The sequence below is a fragment of the Aquarana catesbeiana genome, linkage group LG13 (genome assembly GCF_042186555.1).
Source record: "Aquarana catesbeiana isolate 2022-GZ linkage group LG13, ASM4218655v1, whole genome shotgun sequence".
NCBI classification, from domain to species: domain Eukaryota; kingdom Metazoa; phylum Chordata; class Amphibia; order Anura; family Ranidae; genus Aquarana; species Aquarana catesbeiana.
The window spans coordinates 198,474,629-198,500,150 of record NC_133336.1 but is presented as its reverse complement, the minus strand read 5'-3'; the positions used below and the strand labels follow the sequence as shown (position 1 = coordinate 198,500,150).

The window sequence follows — 25,522 nt, the reverse complement described above, 5'->3', positions numbered from 1 at the left end:
GTGTCTATAGTATGCCTGTAAAGTGGCGCATGTTTCCTGTGTTTAGAACAGTCTGACAGCAAAATGACATTTGGAAGGAAAAAACACATTTAAAACTACCCGCGGCTATTGCATTGCCGACAATACACATAGAAGTTCATTGATAAAAACGGCATGGGAATTCCCCAAAGGGGAACCCCGAACCAAAATTAAAAAAAAAAAAATGACGTGGGGTTCCCTCTAAATTCCATACCAGACCCTTCAGGTCTGGTATAGATTTTAAGGGGAACCCCGCGCCAAAAAAAAAAAAAACGGCGTGGGGTCCCCCCAAAAATCCATACCAGACCCTTATCCGAGCACGCAACCTGGCAGGCCGCAGGAAAAGAGGGGGGGACGAGAGTGCGGCCCCCCCCCTCCTGAACTGTACCAGGCCACATGCCCTCAACATTGGGAGGGTGCTTTGGGGTAGCCCCCCAAAACACCTTGTCCCCATGTTGATGAGGACAAGGGCCTCATCCCCACAACCCTGGCCGGTGGTTGTGGGGGTCTGCGGGCGGGGGGCTTATCGGAATCTGGAAGCCCCCTTTAACAAGGGGACCCCCAGATCCCGGCCCCCCCCTGTGTGAAATGGTAAGGGGGTACTTACCCCTACCATTTCACTAAACTGTCAAAAATGTTAAAAATGACAAGAGACAGTTTTTGACAATTCCTTTATTTAAATACTTCTTCTTTCTTCTATCTTCCTTCATCTTCTGGTTCTTCTGGTTCTTCCTCCGGCGTTCTCGTCCAGCATCTCCTCTGCGGCATCTTCTATCTTCTTCTCCTCGGGCCGCTCCGCACCCATGGCATGGCATGGCATGGCTCTTCTCTTCTTCTTTTCTTCCTTCTTCTCTTCTTCTCTTCTTCATTTTCTTCTCCGGGCCGCTCCGCATCCATGCTGGCATTGAGGGAGGCTCCCGCTGTGTGACGGCGCTCCTCGTCTGACAGTTCTTAAATAACGGGGGGTGGGGCCACCCGGTGACCCCGCCCCCTCTGACGCACGGGACATGACGGGACTTCCCTGTGGCATTCCCCATGACGTCACAGGGAAGTCCCGTCAAGTCACCGTGCGACAGAAGAACTGTCAGACGAGGAGCGCCGTCACACAGCGGGAGCCTCCCTCCATGCCAGCATGGATGCGGAGTGGCCCGGAGAAGAAAATGAAGAAGAGAAGAAGAGAAGAAGGAAGAAAAGAAGAAGAGAAGAGCGGGAGCCTCCCCCCCATGCCATGGGTGCGGAGCGGCCCGAGGAGAAGAAGATAGAAGACGCCGCGGAGGAGATGCTGGACGAGAACGCCGGAGGAAGAACCAGAAGAACCAGAAGAACCAGTCATTTTTAACATTTTTGACAGTTTTTTAGTGAAATGGTAGGGGTAAGTACCCCCTTACCATTTCACACGGGGGGGGCGGGATCTGGGGGTCCCCTTGTTAAAGGGGGCTTCCAGATTCCGATAAGCCCCCCGCCTGCAGACCCCCACAACCACCGGCCAGGGTTGTGGGGATGAGGCCCTTGTCCTCATCAACATGGGGACAAGGTGTTTTGGGGGGCTACCCCAAAGCACCCTCCCAATGTTGAGGGCATGTGGCCTGGTACGGTTCAGGAGGGGGGGGCCGCACTCTCGTCCCCCCTCTTTTCCTGCGGCCTGCCAGGTTGCGTGCTCGGATAAGGGTCTGGTATGGATTTTTGGGGGGACCCCACGCCGTTTTTTTTTTTTTTATTTTGGCCGGGGTTCCCCTTAATATCCATATCAGACCTGAAGGGCCTGGTATGGAATTTAGGGGGACTCCCACGTCATTTTTTTTTTTTTTAATTTTGGTTCGGGGTTCCCCTTTGGGGAATTCCCATGCCGTTTTTATCAATGAACTTCTATGTGTATTGTCGGCAATGCAATAGCCGCGGGTAGTTTTAAATGAGTTTTTTCCTTCAAAATGTCATTTTGCTGTCAGACTGTTCTAAACACAGGAAACATGCGCCCCTTTACAGGCATACTATAGACACCCCCCAGGTACGAAATTTAAAGGGATATTACACTTTTATTGTTTGACCTTAAGCATTATTAAAATCACTGCTCCTGAAAAAACGGACGTTTTTAAAACTTTTTTTTTTGCATTGATCCATGTCCCCTGGGGCAGGACCTGGGTCCCCAAACACTTTTTATGACAATAACTTGCATATTAGCCTTTTAAAATTAGCCCTTTTGATTTCTCCCATAGACTTTTAAAGGGTGTTCCGCAGCATTCGAATTTGCCGCGAACACCCCAAATTGTTCGCTGTTCGGCGAACTTGCGAACAGCCAATGTTCGAGTCGAACATGAGTTCGATTCGAACTCGAAGCTCATCCCTACTCGCGGCTATTGCATTGCCGTCCGACAATACACATAGAAGTTCATTGATAAAAACGGCATGGGAATTCCCCACAGGGGAACCCCGAACCAAAATTAAAAAAAACAAATGACGTGGGGGTCCCCCTAAATTCCATACCAGGCCCTTCAGGTCTGGTATGGATATTAAGGGGAACCCCGGCCAAAATTAAAAAAAAAAAATGACGTGGGGGTCCCCCTAAATTCCATACCAGACCTGAAGGGTATGGTATGGATTTTAAGGGGAACCCCGTGCCAAAAAAAAAAAACGGCGTGGGGTCCCCCCAAGAATCCATACCAGACCCTTATCCGAGCACGCAACCTGGCAGGCCGCAGGAAAAGAGGGGGGGGGACGAGAGTGCGGCCCCCCCCTCCTGAACCGTCCCAGGCCACATGCCCTCAACATTGGGAGGGTGCTTTGGGGTAGCCCCCCAAAACACCTTGTCCCCATGTTGATGAGGACAAGGGCCTCATCCCCACAACCCTGGCCGGTGGTTGTGGGGGTCTGCGGGTGGGGGGCTTATCGGAATCTGGAAGCCCCCTTTAACAAGGGGACCCCCAGATCCCGGCCCCCCCCCCTGTGTGAAATGGTAAGGGGGTACTTACCTCTACCATTTCACTAAAAAACTGTCAAAAATTTTAAAAATGACAAGAGACAGTTTTTGACAATTCCTTTATTTAAATGCTTCTTCTTTCTTCTATCTTCCTTCATCTTCTTCTTCTTCTGGTTCTTCAGTTTCTTCCTCCAGCGTTCTCGTCCAGCATCTCCTCTGCGGAGAGAGCCCATGGCATGGGGGAGAGCGGGAGCCTCCCCCATGCCATGGGTGCGGAGCGGCCCGAGGAGAAGAAGATAGAAGACGCCGCGGAGGAGATGCTGGACAAGAACGCCGGAGGAAGAACCAGAAGATGAAGGAAGATAGAAGAAAGAAGAAGCATTTAAATAAAGGAATTGTAAAAAACTGTCTCTTGTCATTTTTAAAATTTTTGACAGTTTTTTAGTGAAATGGTAGGGGTAAGTACCCCCTTACCATTTCACACAGGGGGGGGGCCGGGATCTGGGGGTCCCCTTGTTCCGCCCGCAGACCCCCACAACCACTGGCCAGGGTTGTGGGGATGAGGCCCCTGTCCTCATCAACATGGGAACAAGGTGTTTTGGGGGGCTACCCCAAAGCACCCTCCCAATGTTGAGGGCATGTGGCCTGGTACGGTTTAGGAGGGGGGGGCCGCACTCTCATCCCCCCCTCTTTTCCTGTGGCCTGCCAGGTTGTGTGCTCGGATAAGGGTCTGGTATAGATTTTTGGGGGGACCCCACGTGTTTTTTTCTTTTTTTTTGGCGCGGGGTTCCCCTTAAAATCCATACCAGACCTGAAGGGCCTGGTATGGAATTTAGGGGGACCCCCACGTCATTTGTTTTTTTTAATTTTGGTTCGGGGTTCCCCTGTGGGGAATTCCCATGCCGTTTTTATCAATGAACTTCTATGTGTATTGTCGGACGGCAATGCAATAGCCGCGGGTAGTTTTAAATGGGTTTTTTCCTTCGAAATGTCATTTTGCTGCCAGACTGTTCTAAACACAGGAAACATGCGCCCCTTTACAGGCATACTATAGATACCCCCCAGCTACGAAATTTAAAGGGATATTACACTTTTATTGTTTGACTTTAAGCATTATTAAAATCACTGCTCCTGAAAAAACGGCCGTTTTTAAAACTTTTTTTTGCATTGATCCATGTCCCATGGGGCAGGACCCAGGTCCCCAAACACTTTTTATGACAATAACTTGCATATTAGCCTTAAAAATTAGCACTTTTGATTATTCATGTTCGTGTCCCATAGACTTTAACGGTGTTTGCGTGTTCGAACAAACTTTTTTTCCTGTTCGCATGTTCTGGTGCAACCGAACAGGGGGGTGTTCGGCTCATCCCTAACAGAGAGGAAGTGGAACAACTGGTTAAATGGTGTAGTACAAACAACCTGTTCCTTAATGTAAACAAAACAAAGGAGGTTGTGATGGATTTAAGGAGAAATTCTGTTGATCACCACCCACTGACCATCGACAGCTTGACTGTGGAGAGAGTAAGCAGTATTACATTCCTGGGAGTGCACATCTCAGAGAATCTTACCTGGACAACCAACATCACGTCACTAACCAAGAAGGCACAACAGCGCCTATATTTTCTCCGCCGCCTTAAAAGAGCCAGTCTCCCTCCACCCATCCTTACTACATTCTATAGGGGAACCATTGAAAGCGTGCTGACCAGCTGCATCATTGTCTGGTATGGGAACTGCAGTTCTGCTGACCGCAAGACCCTGCAGTGGCTAGTGAAGACGGCTGAAAAGACTATTGGTGTGTCTCTGCCCTCCATCCTGGACATTTTCCATACACGGTGCTCCAGCAAAGCTACCAGTATCGTGAGGGATCCTACCCATCCCTCCCACAGTCTCTTTCAGCTCTTGCCATCAGGTAGAAGGTACCGGAGTATCAAAACCAGGACTGTCAGACTGTTCAACAGTTTTTTCCCCCAGGATGTGAGAGCCCTCAACTCCAATCCTCTTTGAAACCTTTTCTACAACCTATAAATTGTGACCAGGAACGTCTCACATTGCCTCCTTTTTAATCTTGAATATGCACTAGACACTTTTATAAACACTTGCTGCTACAAAGACTTTTGGAAACATATAGTATATGTACAGTTACGTAGTTCCCAGATGTGTATAGGTTTTTTATTGGTGTTTTTATTCATTGTATATTTATTTATAATTCTGTTTAATTTGTATGTAGCACCATGGCCCTGTGAGATACGACATTTCGTAGCAGAAGCAGAATGACAATAAAGCTTGACTTGACTTGACTATAGTAAAAAGTATTGTTTTTTTGTTTTTTTTTAAAAATTGTTGTTTTTCTTGTTTAAAGTGCAAAAAGTAAAAACCACAGAGGTGATCAAATACCACCAAGAGAAAGCTCTATTTGTGGGAAAAAAAGGACATCAACTCTGTTTGGGTACAACCTCGCACGACCGTGCAATTTTCAGTTAAAGCAACGCAGCACCGTATCACAAAAAATGGCCTGGTCATTAAGGGGGGTAAATCTTCCGGGGGTCAAGTGGTTAATGGTTTATTTGTTTTGAATGAGAATACATCTCAACACACCTGCGTTATTTTTGTATATCCAGTCTAGCAGAGAATGCACATCTGTGTGGGGTTTTTTTAACTCTATTATGTGTATTCAGGCACCATTCAGAACCGGTTTTACCATGCAACGCACAAAGGTAAATGTAGCCTAACTTGGGAGCACTTACATAATTATGTTTAAAAAAGGCACACTGTCCATTGAGTTCAACCAAAGGAAATAAATTGTAAATTGTGAAGGGCCTATGCACACGGGCACGTTCCCCTGTATAGTGCAAATAAAAGGGTGAATTTTAATGGCGCTACGTACAGCCCCCTGAAAATATTACTGGGTGAAGGCAACTGTATGCAGCTATGCGCCACTACTTGCTTAAAGTTGTGCTTGTGCAAAGACCTCTCAAACATGTGCATGTGCCACTTTATGTAAGTAGTACAAAACTAAGTGCATGGATTGCACAAAATACCCCTCATAGACTCATATAGTAAAAAATATATTTTTATTTTGACAAAATGTAGAAAAATAGACATATACATATACATATTTATTCTTCTCCTCAGTCTTCACGAGTGAATCGGGGGGCTTCAGTAACCAAAACTGCAGTGTTTATACTCATGACACAACACAGGAAGCACCTCCATGGTTAACAGAGGACGGAATTAAAATTAGACTTGAGAAACTTAACATTAATAAATCACCGGGACCAGATGGCTTGCATCCGAGGGTACTTAGGGAACTCAGTCAAGTGATTGCCAGACCGTTGTTCCTAATTTTTACAGATAGTCTACTGACTGGAATGGTACCAGCTGATTGGAGAAAAGCCAATGTAGCACCTATATTTAAAAAGGGCCCAAAACACATCCCTGGGAATTACAGACCAGTTAGCCTAACATCGATAGTATGTAAACTCTTGGAGGGGATGATAAGGGACTATATACAGGATTTTAGTAATACGAACGATATCATTAGCAGTAATCAGCATGGATTCATGAAGAATCGTTCTTGCCAAACCAATCTATTAACCTTCTATGAGGAGGTGAGTTGCCATCTAGATAAAGGAAGGCCCGTAGACGTGGTGTATCTGGATTTTGCAAAAGCATTTGACACAGTTCCCCATAAACGTTTACTGTACAAAATAAGGTCTGTTGGCATGGACCATAGGGTGAGTACATGGATTGAAAACTGGCTACAAGGGCGAGTTCAGAGGGTGGTGATAAATGGGGAGTACTCAGAATGGTCAGGGGTGGGTAGTGGGGTGCCCCAGGGTTCTGTGCTGGGACCAATCCTATTTAATTTGTTCATAAACGATCTGGAGGATGGGATAAACAGTTCAATCTCTGTATTTGCAGACGATACTAAGCTAAGCAGGGCAATAACTTCTCCGCAGGACGTGGAAACCTTGCAAAAAGACCTGAACAAATTAATGGGGTGGGCGACTACATGGCAAATGAGGTTCAATGTAGAAAAATGTAAAATAATGCATTTGGGTGGCAAAAATATGAATGCAATCTATACACTGGGGGGAGAACCTCTGGGGGAATCTAGGATGGAAAAGGACCTTGGGGTCCTAGTAGATGATAGGCTCAGCAATGGCATGCAATGCCAAGCTGCTGCTAACAAAGCAAACAGAATATTGGCATGCATTAAAAGGGGGATCAACTCCAGAGATAAAAAGATAATTCTCCCGCTCTACAAGACTCTGGTCCGGCCGCACCTAGAGTATGCGGTCCAGTTCTGGGCACCAGTCCTCAGGAAGGATGTACTGGAAATGGAGCGAGTACAAAGAAGGGCAACAAAGCTAATAAAGGGTCTGGAGGATCTTAGTTATGAGTAGGGATGAGCCGAACACCCCCCGGTTCGGTTCGCACCAGAACCCGCGAACGGACCGAAAGTTCGCACGAACGTTAGAACCCCATTGACGTCTATGGGACTCGAACGTTCGAAATCAAAAGTGCTCATTTTAAAGGCTAATTTGCATGGTATTGTCCTAAAAAGGGTTTGGGGACCCGGGTCCTACCCCAGGGGACATGTATCAATGCAAAAAAAACTTTTAAAAACGGCCGTTTTTTCGGGAGCAGTGATTTTAATGATGCTTAAAGTAAAAAAAAAAAAGTGAAATATTCCTTTAAATATCGTACCTGGGGGGTGTCTATAGTATGCCTGTAAAGTGACGCATGTTTCCCATGTTTAGAACAGTCCCTGCACCAAATGTCATTTTTAAAGGAAAAAATCTCATTTAAAACTGCTTGCGGGTTTAATGTCATGTCGGGTCATGGCAATATGGATGAAAATCAGTGAGACAAACGGCATGGGTACCCCCCAGTCCATTACCAGGCCCTTTGGGTCTTGTATGGATATTAAGGGGAACCCCGCACCCAAATTAAAATAAGGAAAGGTGTGGGGCCACCAGGCCCTATATACTCTGAACAGCAGTATACAGGCGGTGCAAACAAGACAGGGACTGTAGGTTTGTTGTTAAGTAGAATCTGTTTGTAATTTTGAACATTTTTAACGTGTTTAGCTCCAGCCAAAAAATCTTTTCTAAGCTTTTTGGAAAACATAGGGAAGGGTTATCACCCCTGTGACATTTGTTTTGCTGTCTTTCCTCCTCTTCAGAAGATTTCACCTCACTTTTTTGTCCCAATGAAAAATGTTTTTTGAAAATTTGGGTTTTTTTGTGGAACAAGGATTGGAAAGCATCAGTGGAAAGGAGAAATTGTTTTCCCATATTAACTCTTACAGGAGAGAATTTCCCTTCCTAGGGGTAGATTTCATCTCACTTCCTGTTGTCTCCTTCCGTTTGCAAGTAGGAGTCGTTTGTAAGTTAGATGTTTGAAAGTAGGGTCCTGCCCTATATACTCAGCAGAAATTTGGGCCTTAGGTGTTGCTGTGGCCACAACACTGTAAGCCCTCACAGGGCCCTGCTGTGAAATATTAGATCAAGAATTGTAATTACATGCCCCTGTTGAACAGGAGCTGAAAAATTAGGCCTTAGGCACTGGTGCTGGTGCCACAACACTGCAACCCCTCACAGACACTCTAGTTGGAACGCAGGAACGAGCCCTGCTGCAAATTATTGCTTCAAAAATTGTAATTACACGCCCCTGTTAGACAGGGGCAGAAAAATTGGGCCTTAGGCACTGGTGCTGGTGCCACAACACTGCAACCCCTCACAGACACTCTAGTTGGAACGCAGGAACGAGCCCTGCTGCAAAGTATTGCATCAAAAATTGTAATTACACGCCCCTGTTAGACAGGGGCAGAAAAATTGGGCCCTAGGCACTGGTGCTGGTGCCACAACACTGCAACCCCTCACAGACACTCTAGTTGGAATGCAGGAACGAGCCCTGCTGCAAAGTATTACATCAAAAATTGTAATTACACGCCCCTGTTAAACAGGGGCTGAAAAATTGTGCCTTAGGCACTGGTGGTGGCGCCCAGAACCAAAAATGTTCTTACAAGCTATCAGCGTGATGATTGAGGAGGAAGAGGATAATTACTCAGGGATAGTCACTCAGCATCAGCATAGGCAGTCTTTGAAGGGATCTGAGATTTCAAAAAAAATTATTCGGTTACATCAGCATCAGGTGCTTGGTAGCTGGTGGTGATCCAAGACTCATTCATTTTTATGAAGGTCAGCCGATCGACCGAGTCGGTGGACAGACGCACCCTGTGATCGGTTACCACGCCTCCAGCAGCACTGAATGTGCGTTCCGAAAGAACGCTGGATGCAGGACAGGCCAGTAGCTCAATTGCATACTGTGCAAGCTCTGGCCAGTGATCCATCCTCAAGACCCAGTAACCCAGAGGATTTTCGGTGGGAAAGGTGTCCAAGTCTGATCTTGCCCCTAGGTATTCCTGCACCATGTAAAACAGACGCTGGCGATGGTTGCTGGAACCGATCATACCTTGGGGCTGCGGACCAAAAAATTGTCTGAACGCATCGGTCAGACGGCCACCTTCTCCACCGCTCCTTCTTTGACTGACCGAAGCCTCAGCAACACGTTGTCCAGAAACAGGAGTTTGTAACCTCCCAGTCTCTGGGAACGCGTTGCACAGACCTTTCTGCAAGGCCTCCCGAAGATGTTTCATCCTCTGCTCCCTCTGCGATGGCAAGATAAGGTCCGCAACCTTACCCTTGTAACGTGGATCAAGGAGGGTTGCCAGCCAGTATTGGTCCTTCTCCTTGATACCACGAATACGAGGATCCTTACGCAGGCTTTGCAGGATCAGGGAGGCCATGCAGCGTAGGTTTGCTGAGGCATTTGGTCCGGAGTCCTCTGGGTCACTAAGAACGACATGGTCCGCAGCCACCTCCTCCCAGCCACGTACAAGTCCATGTGTTTCTTGGGACTGATCCCTTAAAGACTGCTGCTGATGCTGAGTGCCAGGCTCCACCTCCATACTGACACAATCTTCCTCCTCCTCCTCTTCCTCCTCGTCCTCTTCCTGTGTGATCGGCGGGCACGCAGGAACACTGTCTGGATAAAGGGGGCCTTGAGAGCTAAGGAAGTCCTCCTCTTCCTGCCTCTGTTCTGCCTCAAGTGCCCTGTCCATTATTCCACGCAGCGTGTGCTCCAACAGGTGGACAAGGGGGACAGTGTCACTGATGCATGCACTGTCACTGCTCACCATCCTCGTGGCCTCCTCGAATGGTGACAGGACAGTGCATGCATCCCTGATCATGGCCCACTGGCGTGGGGAAAAAAAACCAAGCTCCCCTGACCCTGTCCTGGTGCCATAGTCGCACAGGTACTCATTGATGGCCCTCTGCTGCGTGTGCAGCCGCTGCAGCATGGCCAACGTTGAGTTCCACCTGGTGGGCATGTCACAGATTAGGCGGTTCTTGGGCAGGTTAAACTCCTTTTGGAGGTCCGTCAGCCGAGCACTGGCATTATATGACCGGCGGAAATGCACACAGACTTTCCTGGCCTGCCTCAGGACATCCTGTAAGCCCGGGTACCTGCCCAAGAACCGCTGCACCACCAAGTTAAGGACGTGAGCCAAACAGGGCACATGGGTCATTTGTCCCTGTCGGAGGGCAGAGAGGAGGTTGGTGCCATTGTCGCAAACCACCATTCCTGCCTTAAGTTGGCGTGGCGTCAACCACCTCTGAACCTGCCCCTGCAGAGCTGACAGAACCTCTGCCCCAGTGTGGCTCCTGTCCCCCAAGCACACCAGCTCAAGCACCGCATGGCATCTTTTGGCCTGCGTACTTGCGTAGCCCCTTGAACGCCTACGGAGCACCGCTGGTTCCGAGGAAGAGGCCATGGAGGAAGAAGAAGAGGAGGGGGTGGAGGAGAGAGGTGTGTCACAATCAGCATTTTGGAGGCGTGGTGGCGGAACAACCTCCAACACTACTGCACCTTGTCCTGCATCCTTCCCAGCTGCCAGCAGAGTCACCCAATGCGCCGTGAAACTTAGGTAACGTCCCTGTCCATGCCTGCTGGACCATGAGTCAGCGGTAATATGCACCTTACCGCTGACCGCCCTGTCCAGCGAGGCATGGACATTGCCTTCCACATGCCGGTAGAGAGCCGGAATCGCCTTCCGTGAGAAAAAGTGGCGTTTGGGTACCTGCCACTGAGGAACCGCACATTCCACAAACTCACGGAAGGGGGCAGAGTCTACCAACTGAAAAGGCAGCAGTTGAAGTGCTAGCAATTTTGCCAAGCTAGCATTCAACCGCTGGGCATGTGGATGGCTGGGAGCAAACTTCTTTCGGCGGTGCAGCAGCTGGGGCAGGGAAATTTGCCTGGTACAATCTGACGTCGGTGTACCAAAAGCAGATTGCCCACAAGTACTTGGCTGTGACACACCTAATTCTACACCTTCATTCCTCTCACTGCAGGTCTCAGAGAGGACTGAAGGTCTAGTGGGGTTGGAAATCTCAGCTGATGAGGAGCAAGGAGAGATCCTCTTTGTTCTTTGGTGTGGGTCTTTTAGATACGCTTGCCAACGAACTGCATGGCAGGTCAACATATGTCTGGTCAAAGATGTGGTACCCAAGCGGGAGATGTTTTGGCCACGCGAGATACGCTTGAGACATATGTTGCAAATAGCAGCGGTGCGATCTGATGCACTCGTCTCAAAAAAGGCCCACACCAAAGAACTTTTTGAATAACGCGCAGAGACTGCAGCGCCCTGCACATGTGGAGCTTTGGGGTGTGATGCAGTCAATGTGCTGCCCTTAGGCTGGCCCCTGGAGGGCATCCTGCCTCGTTGGTGATGTGCTGCCGCCTCCTCCTCCTCCTCCTCCTCCTCCTCCTCCTCTCTCCTATCAGGCACCCACGTTGAGTCAGTGACCTCATCATCCCCTCCCTCCTCATCACTGGAGCAAACCTGGCAGTATGCTGCAGCAGGGGGAGCATGACTGCCAGATTGCTGTCCTTCTTGGGCACCCCCTCTGTCCGCGCTCATGTTACTGCCTTCATCGAGCTCAGTATCGTCATCAGAGCCTTCCAAACGCTGGGCATCCTCCTGGAGCATGTACCCAACACTGTGGTCAAACAGTTCGAGGGAATCCTCATGAGGACATGGTGGAGCTAGGGAAGGAGTCACTGATGACATTGAGCTGAGGGAAGAGGCCGCTGCTTTGCCAGACAAAGCACCCTGGGCATGGGTGAGAGAGGATGAGGAGGATGAGGACGGCTTGGTCATCCACTCGACCAAGTCTTCCGCATGTTGCGGCTCAACACGGCCAGCTGCCGAAAAAAAGGCCAAGCGTGTCCCATGGCCACGTGCTAATGAGGATGCACCGTCTTCACGACCAGCACTAGACACAGAGCCTGCTTGCCCTCTCTTATTGGCTTGTGACTGTCTGCCTCTCCTTCTTGGCCTTCCAGACATACTAATGGCCTGTAGCTGCACTAAGCTGGGATAGAACACCTGTAATTTTCTTCAAGTAGCTTTATATACTGTAACCAGACAAGCCTGCCTGTCAGTAGGAAGATAACAGGAACGGATCTAGCTGAACACTGTGAGCAGGACGCACTGTACTAAATGTAAATAGTCTAGCTGCCTGACCGTGGTACTAATAGGATCAAATAGAACACCTGTAATTTTCTTCAGGTAGCTTTATATACTGTAACCAGACAAGCCTGCCTGTCAGTAGGAAGATAACAGGAACGGATCTAGCTGTACACTGTGAGCAGGACGCACTGTACTAAATGTAAATAGTCTAGCTGCCTGACCGTGGTACTAATAGGATCAAATAGAACACCTGTAATTTTCTTCAGGTAGCTTTATATACTGTAACCAGACAAGCCTGCCTGTCAGTAGGAAGATAACAGGAACGGATCTAGCTGAACACTGTGAGCAGGACGCACTGTACTAAATGTAAATAGTCTAGCTGCCTGACCGTGGTACTAATAGGATCAAATAGAACACCTGTAATTTTCTTCAGGTAGCTTTATATACTGTAACCAGACAAGCCTGCCTGTCAGTAGGAAGATAACAGGAACGGATCTAGCTGTACACTGTGAGCAGGACGCACTGTACTAAATGTAAATAGTCTAGCTGCCTGACCGTGGTACTAATAGGATCAAATAGAACACCTGTAATTTTCTTCAGGTAGCTTTATATACTGTAACCAGACAAGCCTGCCTGTCAGTAGGAAGATAACAGGAACGGATCTAGCTGAACACTGTGAGCAGGACGCACTGTACTAAATGTAAATAGTCTAGCTGCCTGACCGTGGTACTAATAGGATCAAATAGAACACCTGTAATTTTCTTCAGGTAGCTTTATATACTGTAACCAGACAAGCCTGCCTGTCAGTAGGAATTTAACAGGAACGGATCTAGCTGAACACTGTGAGCAGGACGCACTGCACTAAATGTAAATAGTCTAGAAGATAACAGGAACGGATCTAGCTGAACACTGTGAGCAGGACGCACTGCACTAAATGTAAATAGTCTAGAAGATAACAGGAACGGATCTAGCTGAACACTGTGAGCAGGACGCACTGCACTAAATGTAAATAGCAGGAACGGATCTAGCTGAACACTGTGAGCAGGACGCACTGCACTAAATGTAAATAGCAGGAACGGATCTAGCTGAACACTGTGAGCAGGACGCACTGCATTAAATGTAAATAGTCTAGATAGAAGATAACAGGAACGAATCTAGCTAAACTGAATACAGTGTATATATATATATATATGCAACACCTGGGATGCATATATATACACAATACACTGTAAGTGCAGCTAACTGACTGACTGTTCTGCCTAATCTATCTAACTCAAATCAAATGTTACTGTCTGTCTCTCTCTCTCTCTTAATGAACGCCGGAACACACACTACACAGGGCCGCCGTGCAGGCGGCCTTATATAGTGTGGGGTGTGTACTAAATCCCCTGAGCCATAATTGGCCAAAGCCACCCTGGCTTTGGCCAATTACAGCTCTCTCTACTGACGGCGCTGTGATTGGCCAAGCATGCGGGTCATAGTGCATGCTTGGCCAATCATCAGCCAGCAATGCACTGCGATGCCGCAGTGAATTATGGGCCGTGACGCGCCACACGAATTTAGCGCGAACGGCCCATAACGTTCGCAATTCGGCGAACGATCGAACAGCCGATGTTCGAGTCGAACATGGGTTCGACTCGAACACGAAGCTCATCCCTAGTTATGAGGAAAGATTGCGAGCACTGAACTTATTCTCTCTGGAGAAGAGACGCTTGAGAGGGGATATGATTTCAATTTACAAATACCGGACTGGTGACCCCTCAATAGGGATAAAACTTTTTCGCAGAAGAGAGTTTACCAAGACTCGTGGCCACTCATTAAAATTAGAAGAAAAGAGGTTTAATCTTAAACTACGTAGAGGGTTCTTTACTGTAAGAGCGGCAAGGATGTGGAATTCCCTTCCACAGGCGGTGGTCTCAGCGGGGAGCATTGATAGCTTCAAGAAACTATTAGATAAGCACCTGAATGACCACAACATACAGGGATATACAATGCAATACTGACACATAATCACACACATAGGTTGGACTTGATGGACTTGTGTCTTTTTTCAACCTCACCTACTATGTAACTATGTAACATATAACACAGACCAAAAATATTGGTACATTGCATATTAGTACCCTAAACCAATGGCGGCCCACTCATAAGGGGCGCACGGTGCTGCCCCCCCTAATCCATGCGCCCGGCCCAGGGCTGGCCTAAGACATTGTGCTGCATGGGTCCAAGAATGAAATGCTGCCCCCCCTAAAAAAAAATTACGCCCATCAAAAGGCCCCCACATCCATTATTTTTTAAAATGATAATTAAAACTAAAATTTATTTTAAACACCGCATGCTGGGATCAGGAGTGTGTGGCATTTAGAATGCAGGGATCGGCATTGCGTTGCACTCAGAATTTAGGGATCAGCAGTGCGTTGCACTCAGAATGTAGGGATCAGGAGTGCGTTGCACTCGGAATGTAGGGATCAGGAGTGCATTGCACTCAGAATGTAGGGATCAGGAGTGCATTGCGCTCAGAATTCAGGGATCAAGAGTGCATTGCAATCAGAATGTAGGGATCAGGAGTGCATTGCACTCAGAATGCAGGGATCAGGAGTGCCTTGCACTCAGAATGTAGGGATCAGGAGTGCATTGCACTCAGAATGCAGGGTTTAGGAGTGCGTTGCACTCAGAATGCAGGGTTAAGGATTCAATTTGCCGCCCCTCTCAAAGTGCCGCCTGGGTCCAAAGGACCCAGAGGGATCCATGGTAGGGCCGGCCCCTAATCTACATGCAAGGCTCCGGACGCATGGATTTCAATGTGGGTTTTTTTTTAAGCACATGATAAGAATCTGAGGCTCTAATTGGCTTCAAAAAGGGTGGGCTCTGTGCCCCGAACCCACCCAGTTGTGAGACATTAGCAAATTAATATTCGCTAATGTCTTCCTGCTTCTCCTCCCGGCCAATCAGGATTCGGGGTCCTGAGACCCGATTAGCCAGGGAGTCTTTGGACTCCCGGCCAATCGGGTCTCAGGACCTGCTTCCTGTTCGGCTGGAAGAAGAAGCAACGGCCCCGACTCTTCCCTCTGCAAGCTGCGGCCATGTGCAGCGAGGAGCAGCAGGTGGAGGGGTGGAGGGGCAGCAACAGCCTCTTGCAGCAGCCCTACTCCGGATCCAGTACAACACCATCACCCTGTCAACGTCCACCTCTATGCACCTCTGCCGCAGCAAAAGCGAGAGGAGGCCGCCCGGAGCCAAACAACAGCATTAACCCGTGGGCTTCGTGGTCTCCCCCAAGATTGAAAGCTAAGGATAAGCTAAGGCCATGGATTGCTGCCTTCACTCCCCACAGAAAGGGGGAAGTAGTGCGAGTGAGGGGGCCAGGTTTGTTTGCCCCCCCCCCCAACAAAAAAAATTTAGTACCAGCCACCGCTGCCCTAAACTCAAAGTCATGGCATCCAAAGAGCTACCCTTGTTCATTTCCAGGTTAGCTCCCATGAACAATTGTGGTGAGACCCAACATGTTTCAAACTTTTTGAGTCCTTCTGCAGGGATTAAAGCTAGGTATTGTTTTTAAAGCAGAGTTCCAGCCACAAACATTTTGTTTTTAAAAGTCAGCAGCTACAAACACTGTAGCTGCTGATTTTTAATAAGGACACTTACCCACTTACCTGTCCAGGGAGCCCGTGATGTCGCCCCCCCCTTCCCCGAGGCCGATCCATCCATCAGATCGGGTGCAGGCGCCGCCATTCTATCTAAAGGAAACCGGCAGTGGAGCCTTGTGGCTTCACAGCCGGTTTCCTACTGCGCATGCGCGAATTGTGTGGCGCTTTGTGAATGGCCAGCTTGTCTTCTGGGATACCCACAGGTCCCAGAAGACAGCAGAGGGGGGGGGGCTCGCTGCACAAGAGGACATGGCGTTCTGCTCCATGGCCCGGCTGGAACGGAAGTACACTTTGTACTTCAAAAAAAGGTAAGTAAGAAAAAAAATTAAATAAATTGTTAGCCACAAAATTAGTGGTGGAGGAGTCGTCTTTCCTTTAAGACAAAAGTTCTAAAAGTTGGTAGAACTCTACTTTAAGCATCAGATGAACACAGCGACCGTCAGCATATTCATATGCTGCATGGAACATGCTGACGGTCACTACAAGGGCCTGGTCACTTACAGATCTCCACCTTGACTGTTTGGTGCTGTTTGGGGCTTCATGCCACTTTTTGGGGTCCCTGTGTAAGTGAATTTGGCCCAGACGTTGCCTCCCTTGCCCATCTCTTCCGGGGCTCTTCTTTATAGTATACCTGCCACATCCAGCAGTAACTAATGTATTGTATTTTATACATACTATGTTTTCATCTGATGCTTAAAAACAATACCCAGCTTTAATCCCTGAAGAAGGGCTCAAAAAGTTTGAAACATGTTGGGCCTCACCACAATTGTTCATGGGCGCTAACCTGGAAATTAACAAGGGTAGCTCTTTGGATGCCATGACTTTTTGTTTAGGGTACTAATATGCATAGTACCAATGTTTTTGGTCTATGTTATATGTAAATGTCTATTTTTCAAAATTTTATCTTAACATTTTAATGATATTGATGTCAAAATAAAAATGTATTTTTTCTCTATGAGTCTGCCTCAGAGTCTATGAGGGGTATTTTGTGCAATCCATGCACTTAGTTTTGTATGAGTTTCAATACGGACCTTGGCAGACTATTCCCAATACACCCCACCTCCCCTGATTCTTATTCTCTTTACGTAAGTAGTAGCACATATACAGTAGCTGTATACAGTCGCCTTCAACCATTCGGGTCTGTAGATGGCTGTACATAACACCAGGGGCTCCCAGGTACTAGATGATGCCCATTTGTTTTTGCAAAGGTGCACGTGCGCGTGTTCATGAGCCCTTAGAATCCAAGCAGCCATATTTGGTCAATGATGTCACGAGCATCCCCGTCCTTTGTGTACATGCCACTATGGGATGGGGAATCTATCTATCAATATTAATTATAATATTTGTGTAGGGCGTGCCCCAAAAAATTTACCAAAATATGGCAACCATGGTTGGATGTCTCTGAGGCTTTCTGGGAGGACGTCCTATCATCTCAGCTTACTTAGTAAAAGTCTCTTTCCACTACTTGACTTTGGGTAATCTCGTATAATGGACTATAGCTAAATGTGTCATGTACTGTTTCTTTTGCAGAAACCGTCTGCCATGTGGGGGGTCTCCGGGACTATAGCGCTGTTGTGGGATTCTATGTGGTCCTGGTATGAATGTGTATGTATGTATGTATGTGTGAGTGTTGTTGGGCTTTTCCTTTGTTCTCTGGCATGGGTATTCTCCAAGCTCCTGAAGGTTATGAATCTCATCCCTTAGGAATACCCGGTTATTGACTGGTTGAGAATTGTTCCATGTCTGATGTTTGTATTTCCTTGAGGGCCTGCGTGCCAGTATTGTTTTTCTCTCTTTTGTTTCTTCTACTGTGAAAACTAAATAAATACCTTTAAAAAATTATAATATATGTATAATAATGTCTTTCTATTTTTTACTATATAAGCCAAAGCTTTCTGTATGGAGAAGACCTACCTGTCTGCTACAGAGGGTAGATCCGTGGTTCTTCACCCTGTAGTGGCCATAACAAAAGACGTATCATTCATCCTTTGGATAAGAGATGGCACTACTGAAATTGCAACAATACGATATCTTGAAGAAAGTGCTTTTATACAAAATGGCGGAAATGGTGATAAAGTAAACATCTCTGACGATGGTTCCTTAGCTATAAATAATTTCACTGTGGAAGACCAAGGAAATTATACTGTTCTGATAAAGCAACTGAATCAATCAGACTGCAACCATACGTTTTATGTCAGCATGTCTGGTAAGTATGTTTTGAAAATTGTATTTTAGAGTTCCATGAGCACAACTTGCATATGGACCTATGATGAAAGTAACCTCTCCCTCACTGAAGGGTGTCCAGTGGAAGCCAAGAACTGAACAGTTGTCCTGAAGCATAGAGATGTCTGAAGGAAACTGGTAGAGTTCAGCTGTCTTGGAGAGACATTGTGAGAAAAGCCTTGAGTACAAAGTTCCACGTGACTGTGTGCTGTTTGAGGGATAAGTGTCAGCAGTAGCTCTTTCTAGACAGCTCTTGCAGGGTCACAGTTCTGGCAATTCCTTCTAAGACGTGGCCTAAAGAACTCCTCCGATAAGCCTGGCTTAGTCAAGAGTGTCCTTCTGTTACTATTCAGAGTACTTTGAAAATTAATTACACCCTCACCCCTCTCCCATCCCAATTTTTACCAGCAATAACCTTTAAAAAGACAACCCGTAGACTGTTTATTAAAGCCAGGGTGAATGGACTGTTGCTGGTGTGATTAGTGGCCTCTGCACTGTTTGGGAAAGAACCAGTGATGTGGCCCTTGCGGGGGGTAGCGTTACATTAGCGGCACAATGTAAGAAATGCAGTGCCTGAGTTAGACTCCTGCCCTGCATGTCCTACATGGCACTGCAATTTAAAGCAAACAGTTCAAAATCTTTCAAGCTACACCATGACTAGACTGGACCACCAAAAGGTCTTTTCCGACCTCGATGTATATATGTGTGCCCAAAAGCCACGAGTGTGCATGATGCAGCAAATAGCCAAGACCTGGAGAGCCACTCATGTTTTGAAGATGCAATGGACTACCACCCAAAATTGTTTCAGACTGATCTATAGCTTCATCTAGTGATAGAAAATTCAGTAAGGATTTGTTAAATTTGAATATAGAGACCTTCATCAGGTCTGGATCCTTCAATCACTCACAAACTTTCAGAGCCTAGCTACACTATATTGGCAAATATTTGTGAACACTTCACCATCATATTCAAATGAGTTTGTTGTGCAACTGATTCCAGAATCATAGCCATTAATTTGGAGTTGGTCCCACCTTTGTGACTATAATAGCTTCCACTTTACTGTGAAGGCTTTCCAGAAGATTTGAAGTGCATCTGTGGGAATTTGTGCCCATTCAGCCAAAATAACTTTTGTGAGGGTAGGTATTGATGTTGGAGGAAAAGACCTGATTCACAATGGCCATTCCAATTCATCCCAAAGGTGCACAGTACGGTTGAGGTCTGGGATTTGTGGAGGTCACTCGAGTTTTACCACACCAAACTGGTCATGTTGTGTTGGAGCTGGCCATGAATTGTGAGGTCCGTGATGTTGAATGATAAGACCTGGCTCTCAATGGGCATTCCAATTCAACTCAAAGATGGTCAGTAAGGTTGACATCAAGGATCACTCAGGTCCCCTACACCAAAATGGTTAAAGGTATTTATTAAGGTTGAGGTCAGGATTCTGTGTCCTTTTGGTGTAACATCACTGTTGTGCCAGCATTTTTCTTGCTATATAGGCTATAAGAGTACCTTTGTGCCATGCTTGTCAAATTACTTGGCATTTTATACCATGGAAGGTAGGATTTAAATGGTCCTTAGGAATATTATTATATTCAAATCTCCTCGTAGCCTTCTTTTTGGTCTTGTGTATTCTCAGGGCAAAGTTTCAAATGCAGACCTTTTCATCTGCAGTGGTGGCTGATGGTGACATTTTGCATTTCAGGACAATCTGTAAATACAGCACTTGTTAAAATGTATCTAAACCCAAGAACATTATGGCCAACTCAAACTTGATGCTTCAACCATTTACCAACTTCTGCTTTGCAAATCTCCTTGACACGCCCCTTATGTTTAAGGCTAAACGGTAAAGAGAGCTTGGTGTTGCCCCAGTGAAGCTGGACTGGGGCAAAATACTGACTCTCACACACACTATATGTCCCCCTAGGGCACAAGATCTGGTCTAGGTGGTATCGATGCCAAAACCAAAAAACAAAAATGTTTTATATTGCTCCTTATATGTGGTGGGTACATTCATTTTTTTTTTTTTTTTTTACCTGATGATCCTGCTAGTAACATGCTTCCTGTACTGAGTGACCATGCTCACTCAGTGTACTGTAGGGTGACCAGATGTCCCCAGTTTCTAGCCGGCTGTCTCTGGGCTTTAATAATGGCATCCCCGGCATGGGTGGCTGCAGTGTAATCCATGTTAGCAACATTTCTTTGATTGCTTTGGAGCAGGATGAGGGAGGGTAGAGGTGTGTCTAGTCCCAGCTGAGTCCGGGGTTATTGATGATGCCACATACCCTTATTACGTGGACTTCCCAGTCCCTTCCCTCTCTATTTGTGCAGACTTTGTTGCGAGAAGTAAGGATATGTAGTATTTGCCACCTTTGCCCTAGCTTGTGGTGGTGACCTTCAGTGAACACTTCGGCCTGCACTCTTGACCTAGAGCAAAGTAGGCTTAGGTGTTATAAAACCATTATCCTTTAAGGCTCTCCCTCTGTCAGCACAATTTTGCCCTATCCATCATTTGGCATGGCACGCTTCTCATGCGCCATTATACCCACCCCATGCTCCGCCCTTGTCCCAACCCCAAAAAAAGTGGGTGTGGTCAGTAGGATGTCCCCGGAATTAATTTAGAAAATCGTACCACCTTCATTTTACTGTAATTAAGGACTGCAGAACATTGTCCCCTCTTTTCTTCTCCATAGCATAAGAGGATGTGTTTTGTGGTCCTCAGAAATAGTTGGAAACAATGTAACTGAAGTAGAAGTAGAGAACAGGATGTTATCAGGTGATAAGACTACTTGCAGGATCAACAGGTGACTTATTTGGGCGATTTAGCAAGTTCATTGTTGGTGTTGACATACACTTTTTGAAAAATTGCATTTTTGTGGTTAGATTTAGGTCTACTGAGTGCATGGAAGTGAGATCCACTGTTGTTTGGCACTCCTAATACCCTTCATACAGCAGGATGAGCTCCCTATAAGGATAAAAGTGATGATGACACTAAAGTAATGACATAATGGCCTAAATATTATTTGGCTAAACCATATTTAACTGTTTGTTAGAAAAATCACCGTGTGGAGACATAAGAGATGTTGCAGGAAGAGAGGAGGAAGAGATAATATTACCGCTTGACGAGGACGGAGTACAAGTAAAAATTGTGTACTGGCTTACACCCAGTGGGGAACTTCTTGCCAAAACCAAACCAGGTGGATACATCCAAGCTCAAAGGAATTATTTTAGGAGAGTGCAAACTCTTGCGGACAGTTCTTTAACCATAATGAAATTAACTACAGAAGATCAAGGAATCTATGTGGCAAATATGTATATGTACAGTGGAAAAAGTTGCTCCCAGAAGTATAATGTCACCGTTTCTGGTAAGTTTTCAGCTTTTTACAATCGTTGTGTCTGGATCTGTCAGGTCTTTGCTAACATCATTCCTTTATTTGTTTCAAATGTGTATTATGCTTTGACATACTGTACCTCCTTAGACCCATTTTGCCTAGCCAATATGGTCACCTGCTGACTTGGCACCATCCGCAGGCAGTTTAATTCTTCAATAAGAATAACAATTCAATGCAACTTTACTTCTCAGAAATGCAGTACAGATGGTTTTTACCTGCCTTACAAGGCCTAAGAAGACATTAACTTTGCTAAGCCCGGTCTAACACTGACTCAGAGAAAGTGGAAGAAACAGGAAGGGTCTATCTGGGACTGAACTAACTAGCACTAAACAAGAAAGGAAGCTAGAGGGAGATACCAAAACAAATTGTAGTGGTCCTAAACCACCATTAGAAGTCATCATACATCAAAACAATAGATACCCTATGCAGTTCAATACAATACAGAAGAAAAACATATAGGTGGGACAGAACAATAAAAAAAATATTAGCTTTTAAAAGGACCTAGCAACAGATATAGTTTTCATGTTTCATGAGTGCATGCATACTAAGCAATGTGTAAGGGTAATACCTCTGCCCATGCAAGGCAAACAAACAGCTTATACTTACTTTCCTGTTTTTCCCTGTATCACGTACCTGGTGAAGCCTGGAATGTTGTAGAGGCCTCTCTTACACCTCCTGCCTAACACTCCTGAGGGTGGAGACAGAGAGTGTGGGGGTACGGAGTGGCATGAGTGCCAAAGTAGCTGGCTGATGATATGCGATTCTTAGGTGGGTAGAGCTGTAAGTTGCAGTCCTAAGGACAAAATGCAGGAGCAGCTGGGCACCAGAGCAGAAGACGGACAGAGAGGCAAGAGGCAGGCAGCAGCCAGTGACAACCAGGCAGACAGAGCACGTCCGGGAGTTAGGCCAAGGTCAGAATTATTCAGATGATCAAAGTAGAGGCAGGATCAGAGGCCAAGTCCAAGGGGGAAGCCAGGTCATACAAGGGAAAGCTAGAGCAGCAGTTCAGGTCTCAGGAACTAACTGAAGACCATTCAGCATCTTCTCATGGTGCATGTGCGAGCACAGCGAACTGGAATGATATATCTAACACTGTCCCTTTGCTTAGATTTGCGAGTACACTGGTTTCCTGGTGCTGTGAATCTGGTTTAACTTACACCTTGTCATTCAGCCTCTGGGAATAAAGAAACAAAGCATTCTATAAGCTTTTTAGTTGGAACTTCTATAGGACTAAAGAATGTCTCCCCCCTCCTCATGTGACAGTGTGATAGTGCAGGGCCAGGCACCAGCACTCTCATGTGGGAGTGAGTCAAATGGTTCTCCATACCTGGATGTATTAGGTATGTTTTTTTCTTACAAAGATGAACTGAACAACAGAGGAGCCACTGGAAACTTTAGAATGTGCTGCTGGGTCACTACAGTGAATCTGCCTCTTTTCCCTAGATGGGTTAAACACAGATTTCCTTTCAATGAACAAGTTAAGAGAGCGAGAGAGTAACAATGGACTCCCAAATGACAGTGGCATGGGCCCAATGGGTCAAGAATACTCATCCTTCTGCCATTCATTGCTACATTAGCAACCCAATAAGGTGGTAAAATACTTCCTTTTTAAGCCAATAACCCTAATGAATGGCAGGGAGTGAGACATCTTGTACTGTAATGCTCCATGCTAAATGGAATAGTTATTGACCTCATCAATCATCAGTTAGAGAGTGGAAACCCACCACCAATGTCCTAACTTTAAATGTTGGCTCTCCAGTAACGTAAGTCAACTAATGCCGCGTACACACGGGCGGACTTTTCGACCGGACTGGTCCGACAGACCTTCCAGCGGACATTCGACGGACTTTTGACGGACTTCCGACGGACTCTTTAACGAACAAACTTGCCTACACATGTTCACACCAAAGTCCGACAGATTCGTACGTGATGACGTACACCGGACTAAAATAAGGAAGTTGATAGCCAGTAGCCAATAGCTGCCCTAGCGTCGGTTTTCATCCGTCGGACTAGCATACAGACGAGCGGATTGCTGGGTCCGGCGGAGTTACGACGTAAAGATTTGAAGCATGTTCCAAATCTAAAGTCCGTCAGATTTGCGACTGGAAGAGTCCGCTGAAGGTCCGGTGAAGCCCACACACGATCGGATTGTCCGCCGGATTTGGTCCGTCAGCGTCCGTCAGACAAGACCGGTCGAAAAGTCCGACCGTGTGTACACTGCATAAGAAAGGGCTTGAAGGACCCCATTACTAGGGTTAGTTTCCTCAGCAGATTGTGGCCTCTGCCATGGACTTCTACTCACCATGGATCTGCTTGATGCTGGTCAGGTCTTGTATCTTACAGACCAATCCACAACTCTCTAATAAGCTGAAAAGTAATGTTTCAACATATACCCACCTACCCAAAAATAAAGAAGGTCTCTATTGTTAACTAGGTGTGATTCCTGAAACAGCAAATATGAAAAAAGTCTATGTATTTTCCTCTGAAGAGCAGGAGGTAACTCTACCATTTCCTGAACGTTTAACGGACCAAGTGGAAGACGTTTTCTGGATGAAGGACTATGTTAAACATATTGCTACAACATTTATGAACGGATCTCTGCAAGTGCTAGACTCCAGGTATCAAGGAAGATTAAACAGCACAAGTTATGGCTCACTGATTATCCTTGATCTACGTGTAGAAGACAGAGGAAAATACTCAGCTGATATACATCTGACCAATAAAGAACTCTATACAGAAATATATCATCTCAGCATTTACAGTAAGCTAATAATGTTTGTATTCCTAAACATGTTATCTGTAGACAAGGAGATCAATTAAAAGATGAAAAATGTTAGGTTTGTTGCTTCGTTATATTTATAATTATTGTCGTTTGGTCGAGCAGTGGCAACATATCTCTTTTTTGGACATTCATGGAATCCAACATAAGAATGCCTGACTACAGTTGAGGTTAGAGCGCAGAGAAAAAAAATGCCAAGTCAGATCCTGAGATGATTTTATTAGTAGTTAGATCATAGAAGCCAACATGTTTTGGTCCTCAATAGACATGTGCATGCTTAAAATTTTTGTTTCGGATGCATTCATTAATTGAAGAAATTAATTTTGTCATATTCATTAAGTAGAACCGATTTTTTTTTTTTTTCCCATCATTTATTTTGTATTTTTGGCATTCGTTGTAGTGTATTTTCGTTGGTCTGGTTGGATCTGAAAAAAATTTCAGTTTTTTCGGAAGATTGCTATTCGACTTTGATAGTTCGGGTGGATACAATGTTCATTTGGTGTTACACCGAAAAACCTGGTCCAGTTGCTAGTTCGTCAAACTGAATTTGGTGATGAATGCAGCACAAAAATTCATAACATAAACATCAAGAACAGCAGCCCATCATCACATGTGGGCATTACCCATGGCATACTGTATGCCAATGAAGTCCTTCCAGGAATGGCCATCCTTTATCACTGATATCTGAATCCCTGCCTACCCTTCTACCTGATAGCCAAATGAGGTCAATATGAAAATCCAATATTTAAATAGTTACATTTTCAGGACACATGTTTGGAGCGTACCTACATCTTCTAAGATCCAAGCAGTACTCCTTGGACCTTAGAAGAAGTGGGTACACACCAAAAGCTTGTCCTGAAAATGTAAAAAAAAAAAAAAAAAAAATGATCATGGACAGTACTCAACTGTGTTGTTCCAACAGCATAATATGGCTACAATCACCTTAAGCAATTGACAAAAAAAAAAATTTTATCAAATGTTATCCTTGCTCTGATCATAAATAAAATA

The 25,522-nt window shown here is 46.0% G+C and overlaps 1 protein-coding gene across 1 annotated transcript in view; it reads left to right on the top strand.

Moving 5' to 3' along the window:
- LOC141117497 (uncharacterized) overlaps positions 1-24,568 on the top strand; it is a 94,170-nt gene extending 69,602 nt beyond the window's left edge. Inside the window, exons 4-6 of the mRNA XM_073610389.1 lie at positions 18,009-18,329; positions 21,397-21,708; positions 24,170-24,568. Coding sequence (XP_073466490.1) covers positions 18,009-18,329; positions 21,397-21,708; positions 24,170-24,555 — 1,019 coding nt within the window. The 3' untranslated portion in view covers positions 24,556-24,568. The remainder of the gene's footprint in view (positions 1-18,008; positions 18,330-21,396; positions 21,709-24,169) is intronic.
- The last annotated feature ends 954 nt before the right edge of the window (positions 24,569-25,522 follow it).